General features: G+C 38.1%; 2 protein-coding genes across 2 annotated transcripts; one reads left to right on the forward strand and one right to left on the reverse strand.

The window, feature by feature from the left end:
- The first annotated feature begins 110 nt into the window (after window positions 1-110).
- prkcda (protein kinase C, delta a) lies at window positions 111-9954 on the forward strand. The gene is made up of 18 exons (XM_042726243.1): window positions 111-347; window positions 4071-4199; window positions 4572-4771; window positions 4863-4929; window positions 5543-5702; window positions 5780-5811; window positions 6039-6124; window positions 6200-6329; window positions 6558-6658; window positions 6778-6868; window positions 6944-7074; window positions 7150-7323; window positions 7917-8008; window positions 8141-8203; window positions 8315-8453; window positions 8540-8728; window positions 8815-8943; window positions 9034-9954. The coding sequence occupies exons 2-18, from the start codon at window positions 4091-4093 to the stop codon at window positions 9190-9192; spliced, it is 2052 nt and encodes a 683-aa protein (XP_042582177.1). The 5' UTR covers window positions 111-347; window positions 4071-4090; the 3' UTR covers window positions 9193-9954.
- A 1545-nt stretch (window positions 9955-11499) lies between these two features.
- LOC109084638 lies at window positions 11500-15972 on the reverse strand. The gene is made up of 11 exons (XM_042726241.1): window positions 15578-15972; window positions 14992-15088; window positions 14526-14772; window positions 14133-14406; window positions 13877-14054; window positions 13663-13739; window positions 13187-13367; window positions 12801-13049; window positions 12515-12686; window positions 12030-12178; window positions 11500-11947 (listed from the first exon to the last, which is right to left on the reverse strand). The coding sequence occupies exons 1-11, from the start codon at window positions 15860-15862 to the stop codon at window positions 11772-11774; spliced, it is 2085 nt and encodes a 694-aa protein (XP_042582175.1). The 5' UTR covers window positions 15863-15972; the 3' UTR covers window positions 11500-11771.
- Window positions 15973-16377: the final 405 nt, after the last annotated feature.

The raw sequence follows: 16377 nt of genomic DNA on the forward strand, positions 1-16377 counted from the left end.
TTGCCATAGGTTTGCTCTCAATAGTGGGGCATCTAGAGGTACACTGCCAGTGCCTGCCCTTCACATGAGCCCTTTGCAAAGAGGTCACTGACATACACACTGGATGGACTGATACACACGCTACAAACGCACCTGTGCTTTCTGTTCAGCGCACTGGCTTATTAAAGTGTCATCTGAGCGCGCGCGCGAGGCAGAAGAGGGATCGCGCGAAGAAAGAGAGCACCTGTGCGACGTCACTTCGCCCTACTTTACTCAGAACTCCACGAGCGATTTGTACTTCCTCAAACGGCTCAATCACTGAAGCGAGCAGGCGTCTCAGAGAAAAGTCCGCTTCTTCCGGAGGAGAGGTAAGAAGTTAGCAGTGCTTCGTTGTTTTTTTTGGATCGAATATTGCTTGGTCGTGACGGAACTTTGGTGATGTTGCGTTTTAGTGTGTTTGACTCATTTTCTTCGCTGCTCGTTTCCGATTGATGCGCTGAACGGATTCGAGCGACGACCGCTAAGGCAGTCTGTGTGTTTAGATACATTAGACTTTAATCGTTCTCCTCCTCAGTGCTTTTTTTATGACTTTACAATTTCCAAAAAAGCTTAAATATATCTTTAGTCTGTTAGAATGATATGAAAAGGGCGCAGTTTCACAACACTTTCGTGAACGCCGCTGTCTAATGGACCTTGACAGAATCGGCGTTTGCAGACTTTGTCTTGCTAGACAACACTTCTCCGTAGTTGTAAAGGCAACAGAGGTTGTGTCTCAAAATCTAGAGACCTACCTAGACAACAATTGATACATTACTGACGAGTTCGCAGTCAGCTGGTGATACTCAAAAATGCTGCATGCGCGTGTGATGTGCAAAGAATTGGTACGTTAGTTTGTTACACAACTGTTAGTAAAAGAAATATTATTAGTGAATTATCCGTTTTTATTCCTAGTCCATAAATAGCTCCAGTTTGTGACATTGAGGGGTCTAAAATACCACTGACACGGTCCTGTACAAAATATCAATGATTATTGATCCTTTACACAAAGCAGATGGAGCATGGTTCTGGTAGAGATGACTGAGTTGTGTGTGTTTGTGTTTGTGTGTGTGTGTGTGTGTGTGTATTGGGGCATGGTGGAATTGGTTATGTCACATTTTACAGTAATTATCTAGTATTTTAGTTGTTGTTGGTGGTTTGTAGAGAGATTTCAGTTAATTTCCTTTAATAATAACTATCCATCACTACGCCAGCATGTGTCTGACGTGATAACTCTTTGCAGAGGAGACACACATCCTGCTGTGGTTGAACAGTTTACGCCATACCACTCTTTCATTCTGTTCAAGAGTGTCGATAGTTCCTTCCTGTCCCGTACTTTAGATGTTGAGTGTATTACTGTGGACATGAGTGATGAAACCTGCTGTTCCTTTTGACATCAGCGAACTGAAAGACTCCAGAATTGGTGTGCAAGAATTATGCATTTCATGCACTTTAAAGCAACTGGCTACAGTGAGTTTGATAACATATTGATAATTCCATCAGAATTTTGTTTATATGCTTTATATGCAACTAGATTTCAGTTGCAGTTGATAAGGTCTTCCGATTGTTATATTGTTGATAGGGTGGATCTATGTGGTTGCGTACTGGGCAAGTCAAATTAAGACACTGGATAGTATTTATGAAATAAAATTCAAATATGTAGAACACCTCAATCTCCTTAAGTTGCACCATTTGTAGCACAAACAGTGCCAGATCAGTTACACTCCTAAAGTGATAGTTCACCCATAAAAGTAATCACAAACCTGTATGACTCACCCTTAATCACTCAAAAACATGAAAAAAATACACTTCCAATAATAAACATAACAAAACACATATTGAAAAATAAAGAAAACCAAACTGTCAAAATGGGAAACAAAACTTATGGAGAAATAAAGAAAATCATACAGGTTTGGGACTACATGACAATGAGTAAATGATGAGAGAATTTTTATTTTTTGGTGGTGTATTCCTATATAAGTAGTTTAATACTTGGGGTTAGGGATTTGAACAAACCAATAATCCTTTGAGCAATACTAGTTTACCTAATAAGGCCATGCACACACAAACACACTTCTTACACCCTTGTAATTGTGTTTCAGCTCCTGTTATGGCTTATCATAAGGCTTATGAGAACAAACATTCTCTTAGCACTCATTTTAAGTTCTTATGTTCAGGAAAGCACATGCAGCCTCTTAACCACACCTGCCTACTTAACATACCACCCTCGCTGTCTCTCTTCTTCTCTCTATCACTCTCATTTTCACACATACTAACACAGGTCCACAGGCTCTTCTGATTTTATTTCTTTCTTTTTTGGCTGAATTTGGCTGAACAGGATTCATGATGCATATGTGATCATCTAGAGAGACTGATGTGACTGGATAGTTTCAAAATCGATTTCGTACTGTGCTGCAAGTTTATGTTATTGACACATTCTTCCACACCACTGATTCGCTAGCTCTAACACATACACACACACAAACACAAGCCGAGATTTAGGTTTTTTAATGAGATGCTGCAACGTGTTTGGACATTTCTGTGCTGGTTTCAGACATGTTTCCACAAGTGCCCTTCCTAATTGAACTACAGCAGTGTGTATATGCATGTATGAGTGTGTTCAAATCTCTCTCTCCCTGTCTTTCTTATTCTTACACACTCTGTAGTAATGCAGTCTAATTACAGTCACTGCAATACAACAAGCAAGTTTGTTATGAGTTTCTGTTGCAGTCACAGCCTGAGTCATGTCATTTGTTTACGACAGAGGTGGGGGGAGTACTTATGTTATACAAGACTGGTCAATTTCAGCCCATATTATTAAAATAACCTATAAACCTCATCTGGGTCACGTTCCAAATGTTCTGATCTACAATAATAAAGCAAGATCATGTAATAGAAATAAACATGATGAGTGAAGGAAGGGTAATGCTACAGATGCCCAGGAACCATTTTTCTACATGGTCCTGTTGCATGAGAATTAAACCAAGGAACTTTAGCAAAAAGGCATTGAAATATATTATATTGTGAATTATATTTGTATTTAATCTTAGTCATTGGGGTTCTGTTTAAAAAGCACATCAAAGCAAATATCCCACATAGTCTGGGTAGCTATTAGTTTAACCACTAACAGTTTAGCTTAACTATGCTTTTACACACAGACAATTTGCATACACTAAATGTCACATCATATGAAAATTAAATCTTCGTAAATAGATTTTGATATTGAACATGTAGAACATAACCGTAACCTTCAGAAATCAAAATGTCAGATTTATTCCTAAAACACCTTCTGATGTTCTGAAGCCTGCAGTAACATATCAATGTCTATTTGGTACATAAAAACTTAGTCCCCCCGTTCAGTGTGAGGTAATATGAAGGAAGTATTATACTTCTAAACACTGGAAATACTAATGAGAAGAGTTAAATCATAATGGTTTTGGTTGTGTGTAGCACCTGCCACTTTACATACCTTTTTGAAGAATCCCAGTGAGGGAAACTGGAGCTTTAGTATTTTCATTTCAGGGTCACTGATCTTGTCAGTCTGATCATTTCAGCATGGATTGTTTTCTGAACCAACAGAGCAGCAGTTTTGAGAAAATACAGAGAAGCACTCAATCTCATTTACATCTAAAAAGGCGTTTACATTGAAGCCTCAGGCACAGAGAAAAAGTCCTGATTAATATTAAAGGTCAGAGAGAGGGTGGATGACTATTTTTGGTGATAAATGATTACAAGTAACATAACAAAGCATTACAAACCTACTGCGAGAGCAACAGAGCAACTATTAGATTTAACAATAGAACAGGCGCCAAAATTAACATTAAGATCCAACATAAGACTAAACCATTTTCTCTGCAGGCACATGTGCTAGCATGAACAAAGTATAGGTTTCTGTTTATGATTACAAAATTATGATTACATATTAAAATATGATTAAAATTTTTTTTTCCTTTATTGCTATCAATGCAATGCTGATGTTTGACTGCTTTACTGAACTTATCACCAAACACATCAGAAACGTCATATGAATTTTGCTTGTCTGAATCTTTTTTTAGGCTGTGCCTGAGGGGTTGCCATGGCCCCTTTCCTGAGGATTGCTTTTAATGCCTATGATCTTGGCACATTCTCACCAATGGCTGAGGCACCATTCTGTGCCGTCAAAATGAAAGAAGCTCTCAGCACTGGTGAGTAAATGTGTATGCGGTTATGTGTGTGTAACGGGTTTCAAGTGCATGGCTATGTTTGGAATGGCATACTGCCATGCGTCTTGCGCTTTTTTTTTGCAGTATACTGTATGTGCACAGAACAACATGCAAATCCTCCATCTGCAGAGAACTGGATTACCTGCTTTATTTTGCCAAATGAGTAGTTTAGAACAGAGCTCACTGCACAGAATATTGTTTGCCACCATGCAGTGTTCTCATACTTGACCTTAATTTCGATGCGACTAAAAACGCTATCATTTGCTATGTGAAATATAATTTTTCTGGATGATTAATGTATCAGAACTGGCATGACTTAACAGTTAATCAAAAATGTCCCCCTTTACCTTTAAGAGCGAGGAAAAACTTTGATCCAGAAGAAGCCCACCATGTATCCTGCTTGGCGATCCACATTTGATGCACATATTTATGAGGGACGTGTCATACAAATACTACTCATGAGAACTGCAGAGGAACCTTTAGCAGAAGTAACAGTGGGTGTGTCTGTTTTGGCAGAACGATGCAAGAAGGCAAATGGACGTGCAGAGTTTTGGGTATGTGACAATGTGGTCATGTCTATACATTTGTATGAATGTCAGTGTTTGTACATTTAAGGGTAATGTTATAGTCTTGGTTCATTTTCAGGTTGATTTGCAACCTTCAGGAAAGGTTATGATGTCTGTACAGTTCTTTTTGGAGGATGCAGATACAGGTAAGACACGATCACAATTAAATAAACGCTTTAAAAGAATCATTACAAAACACAACTAAAAGAATGATTAACTTGAGACTTGATTGCCACTCTCATGAAAAATACAATTTCGATAAAAACTACTAGATTTAAAGAGGGTTATTCATATTATGCTCAACCAATTTAGTACATCCACCCTGAGTTAGAGCAGCAATAATGGGCATTTTACCTTAGTGCCACCCTTGAACTCCTTCTCAATAGACGTTTCAACCCCTGCTTGAATCTAGCCTATTGCCGTTTGTGGTGGGAGGGGTCGAGTGTATGGGCATATGTGAATCCATTTGGACTCCCTTTAAAATTCTTTGCACAGGAATGTCTCTGTTGAATGTGTCAGAACAGCTTGTCCCTCTTTGACCTTTCCTTCAAAAATAGAAGGAAACAGAAAGTTGACAATTTAAAAGTTGATCAAAACCTTTTAATCAAGAAATACAAAATGAATAATATATATTGTATGTGTATATATAAAATATTATTAATTTAATTATAATCTTTATTTAATTAAATTACTGTTAAAAATTCCTGTCTATTTAAAATCTGCTTCCATCCGGTTTTGTTTTTTCTCTTTTGCGCTCAGACTTTCATCATTCAGTAGTGTCAGAAGAGGAGGCACCAAATCTCAATCGTCGTCGTGGAGCTATTAAGCAGGCGAAGATTCACTTCATCAAAAACCATGAGTTCATTGCCACCTTCTTCAGACAGCCTACCTTCTGCTCTGTCTGCAGAGATTTTGTTTGGTCAGTCCTGATTATTCAGTAAGATGTAAGAAGTTCATAACACAGGTGTACTTATCATTTTGTCTTTTGCTTCCCAGGGGTCTTAACAAGCAAGGTTACAAGTGTAGACGTAAGTATATTTTGCTGTTTTATTTTCTGTTATCCTAAATACCTGTCCACAGTTTTAGTAAGAATGTGCCCAAAAGGGGAAATACATGAATGGATTGCTTTCCAGTGTTCCCTGTTTACCTGTTTTATTCAGAATAAAGCAACACTGTGAACACACACAGCCTCTGAAATTCTGTCCCAATGGCTGAGCCCCCTTAAATATATACATATATGTATATTCTCCACCAGAATGCAATGCAGCCATCCACAAGAAGTGTATTGATAAAATTATCGGAAGGTGCACGGGCACTGCAGCCAATAGTCGAGACACTATGGTATGAATTTTATTACACTATTCTCTTTTTTATTTTACTGTGCCATGGTTATTTAAAGTCTTTGTGTGCCTACAGTTTCAGAAGGAGCGTTTTAAGATTGACATGCCACATCGCTTTAAGACCTACAACTACATGAGCCCCACCTTTTGTGACCATTGTGGCAGTCTGCTGTGGGGTCTTGTCAAACAGGGCCTCAAATGCGAGGGTGAGTATACCAAAATTATTTGCTAGCCATTATCTGTTTACATTATGCTTTAAAGCATTTTAGTATTTAGAAATACTTAAGAATAGTTACCAGCCCACTGGTCAGTAACTAAATTGGTTAGTTGTAATTACTTGGTATAAAAAGGCCGTTTTGTTATTTGGTTTTAGTCTTAATATTAAACCCTGAATATATGTTTGCAGTCATTTCATCTCTTCTCTTCTCTTTCAGACTGCTCCATGAATGTTCATCATAAGTGCCAGACTAAAGTGGCCAACCTGTGTGGCATCAACCAGAAGCTACTGGCAGAGGCTCTTACCCAAGTCTCAACTGTAAATATTAATGTTTGCACAAGCCCAAGTTATGATGCACTTATATACTGTAAACTTTATTTCACATTCACATTAATGCTGTTATGTTTTAAAGTTTATGCATATTTGTGCCGTCATAGAAATCCACCAAGCGACCTGAAAGCAACTCACAGAGCAACACACAGGATGTTGGGGTTTACCAGGATTTTAATAAAAGTCCTGATGTTAGTGGTAGGTGTGACTGGTGGTAACTAAGTGTGAGACTTAAAAATATGATTTTGATTTGACAGCAGTTTTATATTGCAGATGCGGCTCCTTATGGTCGTCTGTGGGAGGGTTCGAGTCCTCATCCTCCCTCTCGAATCACCCACCAAACGCGTATCACTGCTGAGCATTTCATTTTACACAAAGTCCTGGGCAAGGGAAGCTTTGGCAAGGTAACAAACAAACTCTCTATCCCTATTAACACACATTCATATACAAATACATGTTTATCATCTTTCTGTCGTCAGGTGCTGTTGGCTGAGCTAAGGGGCACTGGTGAATGGTTTGCAGTGAAGGCGTTAAAGAAGGATGTGGTGTTGATGGATGATGATGTGGAGTGCACCATGGTAGAAAAACGAGTGCTGGCTCTCGCCTGGGAAAATCCGTTCCTTACACACCTCTACTCCACTTTTCAAACCAAGGTACACCACACATATTTACAGAAAAAACAACCACAAACCTGATTCATGAGATCCTATACCACAGAAAAACCACAGCTCTTCCTGCTCTTCAGAGTGACTGCCCTGTCCACACGAACGTGGTTATTTTTAAAACCGCAGCTTTTTCTACACAGTTTGGCCGTTCGTCCACACACAAATGCAGCACCAGGTTACTGAAACAGAGCGTTTTTGAAAACGCCTGCCAGGGTGAGGATTTTCAAAAACTCCGGTTGCAGTGTTATCGTATAGACAGCGAAACTGGAGTTTTTGGCTTGTGACGTCAGAGCCTGCGCTGTTATCTCCGCCTGCTTGAAACTTTTTCAGGCTTCTGATTGGCCAACATCGCTTTACAGTTGAGATTATATCGCCACCTGTTTGTTTTGGCATGCTCTTGACAGTGCAGCACAGTATGCGTTTGGGTTTTCATGTGGACAGAGATTTTTTTTTAAAAACGGAAGAAGGAAAAAATACCGGTGTACGTGTGGACATGGCCTAAATCTGACAGTACCAAACAATATGTTAATGGAGAATGCCATGAATGGTTATTAATTGTTAAATTTGTTCATCTTTAACAGGAGCACTTATTCTTTGTGATGGAGTATCTGAATGGAGGAGACTTGATGTTTCATATACAGGAAAAGGGGCGTTTTGATCTGTACAGAGCCACGTATGTCACACATACGCATATATAAACAAGTTTCTTTCATTTAAAAAATATAGTTGAACCCTTGATTTAATGGGCACATGTGGCATATAAATGGCACCAAAGTAAATGTATTAAATGGACTTCTCTTGCCAGGTTCTATGCAGCTGAAATAGTGTGTGGCCTGCAGTTTCTCCATTCCAAAGGCGTTATTTACAGGTACACACAACTGTTTCTCCATTGTTTTGTTGTATTTATTAATTACTCCACTCAGAATTCATTAGAAAGGCTTTCTGGATAATTTTCAGTGTTGCTCTCTCCTTTTGCCAGGGATCTCAAACTGGATAATGTGATGTTAGATGGAGATGGTCACATAAAAATAGCTGATTTTGGAATGTGTAAGGAGAATGTTTTTGGGGAAAATCGGGCCACAACTTTCTGTGGAACTCCAGATTATATCGCTCCTGAGGTATAAAACACATTTCCGCATTGGTTTACTCTCAGATGGGCAATAGCCTGTTATTGACCTGATGTGTTTGTGTGTGGAAATCACAGATTCTTCTGGGTCAGCAGTATTCATTCTCAGTAGACTGGTGGTCATTTGGCGTGCTGGTGTATGAGATGCTGATTGGTCAGTCTCCATTCCACGGTGACGACGAGGACGAGCTGTTTGAATCGATCCGAATGGACACACCTCATTATCCCCGCTGGATCACAGTGGATACTCGAGACATGCTAGAAAAGGTACACATGCACAAATACACCATTAAAAACAACACAAATGAAATTTCTGCTTTTACACGATTTGTCTTTATTTCATCTGTTCACAGCTGTTTGAGCGCGACCCATCACGCCGTTTAGGGATTGTGGGTAATATAAGAGGGCACCTGTTCTTCAAGACTGTCAACTGGTCTGCTTTAGAAAGGAAAGAAGTTGAGCCTCCCTTTAAACCAAAAGTGGTATGTTTTCCCTCTCGCATCTTTTATTCTTTTGTCTTTCTCTGTTTTCTCATTGTTTTTTGTTTTTGTCTTGTTTTTATCTAATCGCAGAAAGCTCCAAATGACTGCAGTAACTTTGACCGGGAGTTTTTGAGTGAGAAACCCCGTCTCTCACACTGCGAGAAAGGCCTGATTGATTCCATGGACCAGAGCGCTTTTGCTGGGTTCTCATTCATTAATCCAATAATGGAGCATCTTGTGCAAAAGTGAGACACAATGTGGTCAAAAAGAAAAAGATCCATTATGTTCATGTGATTGTAGTATTGTGCCAGTTTATTGCTCTAACCAAACCAACCATGAGCACTCTCCTAACACTTCCTTTAAAATAACTGAACTCTAACCTTCTGAGATAAGACAGGCCCTTTGTAACCTAATATATATTTCAAGCCTCCTTATGGTGCATCAGTGAGATTGCAGTCATGTTGCATTTTTAGGGTGCCCCAATCTGAATGCAGTTTTTAACTTGCCCTTGCAAATTTAGGATGTCTAAAAATAACTTTGCTGGGTTAGTACAAACTTGACATTTGAATGCAGGGAGTGTGCTCAAAGTGTACAAAAACAAATTAGGTCAGAGATTATATACAAGTATTGTTTAAATCAGTATGTGCATGAGACAGTCATGGATTATGTTGTACATTTCTGCTGTGATCTGTCTGTTCTCTTTGTGTGTGTGTGTGTGTGTGAGTTAATTATGTTTGAACAAAGGAGCTACCGGAATTTGTTGAATGTGTGCTTTGTAAGTGTTGAATAGATTGTGTTTTAATTAGTTTGAAAACAATGTGTATATCTGGTACAGAAACATAGCTATTTTAGCTCTAAGAGTGTCATCTGTTTGTGTGTTTTAGTGAATATATTGTTGCATTTAAGGTGTTTTTATAAAATTAAGAGACCACGTGATCAAATGCCGTACATGACTGTCTTAGAATGAGAAATTTAATGGTCCAATAAACATTTTCATGGTGAGAAAACTGACCTGGACTGAGATTTATTTTTACCGTCAGATTTAGTTTTTAGTATGTCACTTGCATTTTAGGTTTGTAGAAATATTAATACACCTAAGGGAAAAAAAAAAAATATAAAAAAATATATATATATATATATATATATCAGTATAATTTTAGTGAAAAGGTTAATTGGAAAAATGGATTTCTGACCTCTTGAGGCTTATGTGGTTAATGTTACACATTTACTTGATTGGTCATCTAGAAATGTGTTTATTTGTTTTAATCTGTTTTATTTGTTTAAATTACGAAGGTTTTCAAAGAGCTCAGAGATTTTTGGTAGCATACCCCACTGTGTTTTATGAGGGCAGTACAGCAGTATATTAAGATTAAAATTTCACCCTTAAAGTAACTTTTATAATTGTCAGTCCTTCCTCATATTTATTATAACAGTGTTTATTTAATAATTCAAGTAATATTAATTAAAACTGCTGTAAGTGTGTGTGTGTGTATAGATATAGATATAGATAGATATAGATATAGATATCCAGAGTTGATGAATTAAGTTGAGCCGTAGCGCCCTCTACAGTACGGTGGTTGGGAATGTTGTTACTTGCTGAAAATAAAAATCAGTCAAACATGCCTTAAGTCACTGAAAATAACATGCATATTGAATGTTATGTAGTATTATTAATATAATTTATGTACTGTATGTGTTATTAGTCCAGTTACTTAATCGGGTTATAAATCTCGTAGTAATCACAAACAAAGTCTAAATAAATAGGCTATGCATGTATCTATACAGGGGTAGAAAAGTCTGACTGGCTACACTGAAAACATAGCATCACTGTAAAAATATTAGTTACGGTTTCAAATATTAAACAAAGAAAAGGCACACACACACACACACACATTGTAGGGACTTTCCAAAGACTTTTATTGCTTGTTTTATACTGACCAAACGATATTTTTTATCCCCTAACCTAACCCTAACTCTAAACCTATCCCTGAAAACCTGTTTGCATTGTTACACATCATTTACATCATATATAGACACACATATATGATGTAAATATATATATTACATATATATAATATGTAATAAATTTTATGTCCATTTACAGCCCTAGTAACGTTATTTGTCCCTAGAAAGAAATGGTCTGTTTTTACCACTATCTATCTATCTATCTATCTATCTATATATATATATTTTTGGAAGGTTCATGAATATTAATGTTCAGCTCTGCTCTGATTGGCTGTTCAACACAGCCTCTAATTTCAGTACTTAAAAAAACAAACAAAAAAAAAATCACTAAATTCATACATAGCAGACCATAAACTTACCAGTGTGCTTAAATATATATTCTTTGCAAAATGCATTGAATGTATACAGAGCTGACCATGGGCTTTGAGACCCAGAGGTATGGAAAGGTAAGGCCAATCTAAAACAGTTGTTAGATGTTGTATAAGTAGAATTTGCCTCTGTTATATCCATATTACATTATGAGTTCAGTGCATTGCACAGCCATACTGTCTGTTCTATGTTAGAAATGAAGAAACATGCATTAATAACAGATACTTATTGATGTGACACTTTTATTGTGCCTCAACATCATTCAAACATCATCCAATAATAACCTGTTGAAAAATTAAATAATAAATCAAACAAGATGTGTTTTCCTCTCCTCTCCGTCTGTCCCTGCAGGCAGTGCAGACATTTGGCCTACAGGTGGTTTGTCAGCTGGTGCAGCGGTTTCCTTGGGCAAAGTGTTCGTGTCATCATCCCTTCATGTGTGGTGCTGCGCATACAAAGAGAGTTTCCTGATGGTGCAGGGCAATATATTGGATTCAGACCCCCCTTGACTGAAACGTGACATGCTCAGCAACAGTTTTCTCCATGGAAGGTCTGTCACGCTGAGCAGACAAGTACTGAGGCACAGGAATCCGCTGTATGGCATCCAGATATGGAAGGGGATCACAGAAAACCTCTTGAAAAACACTGTCCATCAAGTTGATGACATAGCCTGTGAAGTACGGTAAGTTCTTTGTATTTATTTGCACATTTGTAAGTATTGTTAAAAATAAATATTTAAAGGATAAACTTACAAAATGTTGGCTCTGTCTTTACTGGTTTGATGGTATGTCCTCCCTTTTTGGCCTTTGGAAAGAAATGCTTGTATACAAGTTTCCCTTTAGATGTTGTCATTTGTGGCCGGACAACATTCTCGTTGAAGTGCATTGCTGCAAGGTACAACCTAAAGCACAAGACAAACAAAACAAAAAATGTATCATAATGCCATTTTCAGTACGTCAATGTTTGTATTTAACACTACAAGTATGTAAATATTCAAAATACACTTTGAAAATACAGTAAAGCTCTACCATTACGTAAACTGTAAAATCTAACTAAAAGGCACTTCACGTCTTTTAGTTAGAACAGCCCTAAACTGAATTGCTTTGTTCATGATTCACACCTCCACACCCCAAAACCAGTCCCCCTAGACAGAAAACATCAGTGTGCCCTCTTTCCCACGTAACTGTCTATGTGTTGCGTTCTGACCTATGTTCAAGTTGGGAGGGAGAAGACATACCTGCATAGCATTCCGATGAAGGGTAAGACAACATTTTTGGGTGCAAAGTACAAGATGACCTTGTGAAATGACTCCACAGTTGATGTCTGGTAATGTGGGCTCAGCTTCTCCACATCTGAAAGCACTCTCTTGTTTATCAGGACCTTATGCAGCCTATTCAGTGCTCTCGAACCTGGGGAAATCAGTGTAATGTTATTGTTACAACACATGAATATTGGAGTATTTACATAACATGCCCCACATGCTTAAGAGTGTTTGAGGCAAATAACACATTCAGGTTACAAACCTGGTTGAAACCACTTGCTACAGTCCTTAGACAACTTTTGTTCATGTTGACACCTAGGGAACGCTGGGTCAGAATGTGTGTGAATGTCTTGAATGTGGTTTATGATAGAGGTCCATTTGGCTAACTTCTCTGGCCCTGATTTAGAGCTTGTGGCAGACCAGTACAGGTGGTTGATGATGCTCTTATGCCACTTTTTCACCAAACTACAGTCTTTCTCTCTGGAAATTTTCTCCACCTTCTTTGACAATCCTAATGAAGTAAAATTTACAGCCAAAACATATCACAGATTGAAAAAGGTTGATGCAGTAAGCTTCCTTAGAAGTATGGATAGATACTTCCAACCATGAATATCTGAAATGAGTGGTAAACCAAGATGTAAGCATTACCTTTTGCCATGTGCCAGATGTCATAATAGTGGATGATTTTACGATCTTTTAGGAACTTTTGTATCTGGGGGTGACGGTCAGTGACAACGCAGTCCAACTTCACACCGCTTTCCTCCAGGCGATCCAAGCTTCTTCTAAGGCCCTCCTTCTCCATGTGGTAGCTTCCCCCTACCTCCTTACTCTGTTTTCAAACACACAAACATAAAATGAATGCGTGATATCTCCATGAATTATATATGTATTATGAAGTGTGTATGAAGAGTAGAAGTCTCTACGCTCTGTTAAAATTGGTGAAAAATTTATATTGTATTTTCTATCAGAAATCTGAACAGATTTGTTACAAATTTATACTACTGACAGAGGTGTCAGCTGCTGACATGACATTCAATAAGTATACTTGCATTTTTTAAGTAGTTGTACATAACAACAGTATGTTATCCGTAGTCTGCTCTTGAAGTCCACATATTCTTAAATACCTGCACCAGCTGTATGTCTACAATGTTGTTGGTCTGCAAGTCCATCATGGTGTAGCTCCCATACTTTGCAGAATGTCCTGTAATTACAAAATCATTTTTAAATACAGCACAGTTATGTAGAAGACAGAAACACATGACCATATGCATATTTACACAGCCTTGTGCAATGCATAGTTGATTTAGTAGTAAGATAAATTCACATAAAAATGTCCACCTGGTGAGTCTGCTCGCATGTCACCACCAAGAATGGCGTTCTTGTTCTGGCTCAGGTAGTGCAGTTGCAAATTTTGGTCCTCATTCCACTTGTGGATGATAGCAGGTTCAAGGTATGTCTTGGCATGCCTTCTAAAAGCATCATATGTATGCATTTTCAGGTTCATCGCCCTGAACACCTTTTAAAAATAATTAGGGAAAAAATGAGTTGTCTCGTCTAGCTTTGGCTAGTTTGGTGTGTACAAAGGATACGATACCTTTTGCATCTTCAGAAAGGAAGCTCCACTGAAATAGATGGCAGCAGACAACTGAAGGTTGCCCACAGGGGTGCTGCCAATGACAGGCTGGCTCCTCCACTGTCTAAAGAAGTCACAGTGAGGGCACCTTTGGTCAATGGCCACGAAGGTCCCTCTTCTGCGTGGGCTGACATTACAAGAACTGGTGCAAACAGGACAACTCTCGAACAGGCTAAGGAGGCATTTTTCAAAAACTATGAACTTAGCATCCTTATGGAATGGCATTGATGTGGCACTGAAAGAGAAAACAACAACCAAGGAACAGCATTGTCCCTGTTAGTGAAAACCTGAAAACAAAGTCACAGTTTGTGTAAAAACATTTCTGAATTGTTAAAGACATACAACTGTTCTTACAAAACCTGTGATGATTCCGTCTCAGTTGTAACAGACTGTGCAGGATCATATGTGGAATCTTGTGGATCAATGACTGCAGAGGAAACATTCCCGATTTTCATATCCTCCTCCAATTCAACACGGGTTCTTTTGGCTGGCATTGCAGCCTTCACTGGTGTCGATGTAAATGGCTGTATTGAGGGCCATGACATAGCAGTAGTTGTGGTGCCTACCACCACACTTTGAGACGACACTGTCACCTGTATGCCTAACAGAAAAAAAAAAAAATTGAATTAGTAAGGGAAATAATGGGTAACCCATACAATATTTCAATAACTGTGCAAAAGCAGACTGATCTTGAAGATTATGAATAGAACTGCAAATTGCAACTGACTTACCCACTAAACAAGCTTTCAAATAATAATGGTATGCAATTAAGTTCCCCTTAAAGCACAGCACAAATGCACTTAATGATAAGTAACATTACCTTTGCTTCGAACGCTGGTCATCATTGTTTTCAAAGGCAGTTGTGTTGCATCTGTTTGGCAACCTACATCATTTGTACGCAGGAGCTGTGATGTCCTCTGAAATACAAGCGTGCAAAACAATCATACTTCATTTCTCAAACATAAAATGTTTTAACAAATTGAGTAAGTTACATGCCTTGTCAAATGACAATCGTTTCAACTTGTGATGGAGAAGGTCACGTTAGCTATAAGGAGGGAGTGAGCTACCTGTAAGCAACCAAACCTAGTTACCTCCGGAGTTAAGTGTTGTTGATAAAATAAAGGCTAAATTAATTATACCCAACAAAAGTGATTGACAGATATATCTACAGTTGTATTTTGTATATGACAACAAGGCAGGAATTAATATTAACCTCCGCGTAAATAGGTTATATTATGCTAGTTTTTGGAGTTTGCTAGTTAACTAAGGGTAACTTTACTGTAGTAGCATCTTGCCGTTCTCGACAACACAGACAGGGTAAATGATCGTTAATGTTGTTAACTAAGCTCAATACGAAACTGGCTGCCAACAGTCAAGAAGTGGATAAAATAACTAACGTTACTTACTGCTTGCGGTAGCGGTTGTGATGGTAATAATATAGTTGGAATTGCTCCCTTCTTCAGAATCAAACGATGAGCGAAGCCTGCTTGATATTGACCCAGGTTAGAAAAACACTCCGTGGTGAAATGGGCAGAGCAAACTAACAATTTTGAATTGAATTGCTTCGGTATCCGGTTATAGATAAACATCAACCATGCCTGTTGACAGTTCTTTTCTGTGGGAAGGGTATGTAAAGTGCTCACATCCCCTGCACAGCCTGGAATATAACATTTATATCCATGATCTGCCATTTTCAATGTTGTCCTCGCTTGTTTCTACAAAAGCTAGCATATATATATATGATCCCGACTGTAACGTCACAGTCGGTGTTATGTTCTGATTTGCGTCCTCTTCTTCTTCTTCTTCTTCTTGATTGGCAGACCAGCTTTCGGTGCATTACCGCCACCAACTGAACTGGAGTGTGGACCGTCGATGAGAAATGAGAGAAAAAAACTATATTCTTAAATCAATTCCTGTTTCCTTTAAAAACCTCAATATTGCATATTGCATAGGAATTCGTCCACTTTTTTTAGCCAGAATATTTTCTAATTATATTGTATTATGCTCCATTTCCTTCATCTTATCCTTTAACTCTTGTCTTTTTTTATTATATGCTATGCAATTTATAAGAACATGTTCAACTGTTTCTGGTTCATTACACTTATTGCACTTCCCTGTAGGATGTTTATTGATTTTATGTAAACTATAATTTAACCCTGTGTGTCCTATGCGAAGTCTAAAAATTATTGATGATTCTTTCCTTCTT

Source organism: Cyprinus carpio, chromosome B6 (genome assembly GCF_018340385.1).
Source record: "Cyprinus carpio isolate SPL01 chromosome B6, ASM1834038v1, whole genome shotgun sequence".
NCBI lineage: Eukaryota > Metazoa > Chordata > Actinopteri > Cypriniformes > Cyprinidae > Cyprinus > Cyprinus carpio.

Excerpts from the sequence above, each read along its gene's own strand:
- LOC109084638 (XM_042726241.1), bottom strand. The coding sequence starts at position 15,862 with ATGGCAGATCATGGATATAAATGTTATATTCCAGGCTGTGCAGGGGAT. Across the intron at positions 15,089-15,577 it reads CACAACCGCTACCGCAAGCA|AGGACATCACAGCTCCTGCG; the intron begins GTAAGTAACGTT and ends CTTGTATTTCAG. Across the intron at positions 12,179-12,514 it reads TTCATCGGAATGCTATGCAG|GTTGTACCTTGCAGCAATGC; the intron begins GTATGTCTTCTC and ends CTTGTGCTTTAG.
- prkcda (XM_042726243.1), top strand. The coding sequence starts at position 4,091 with ATGGCCCCTTTCCTGAGGATTGCTTTTAATGCCTATGATCTTGGCACA. Across the intron at positions 6,869-6,943 it reads TAAAAGTCCTGATGTTAGTG|ATGCGGCTCCTTATGGTCGT; the intron begins GTAGGTGTGACT and ends TTTATATTGCAG. Across the intron at positions 8,204-8,314 it reads TCCAAAGGCGTTATTTACAG|GGATCTCAAACTGGATAATG; the intron begins GTACACACAACT and ends TCCTTTTGCCAG.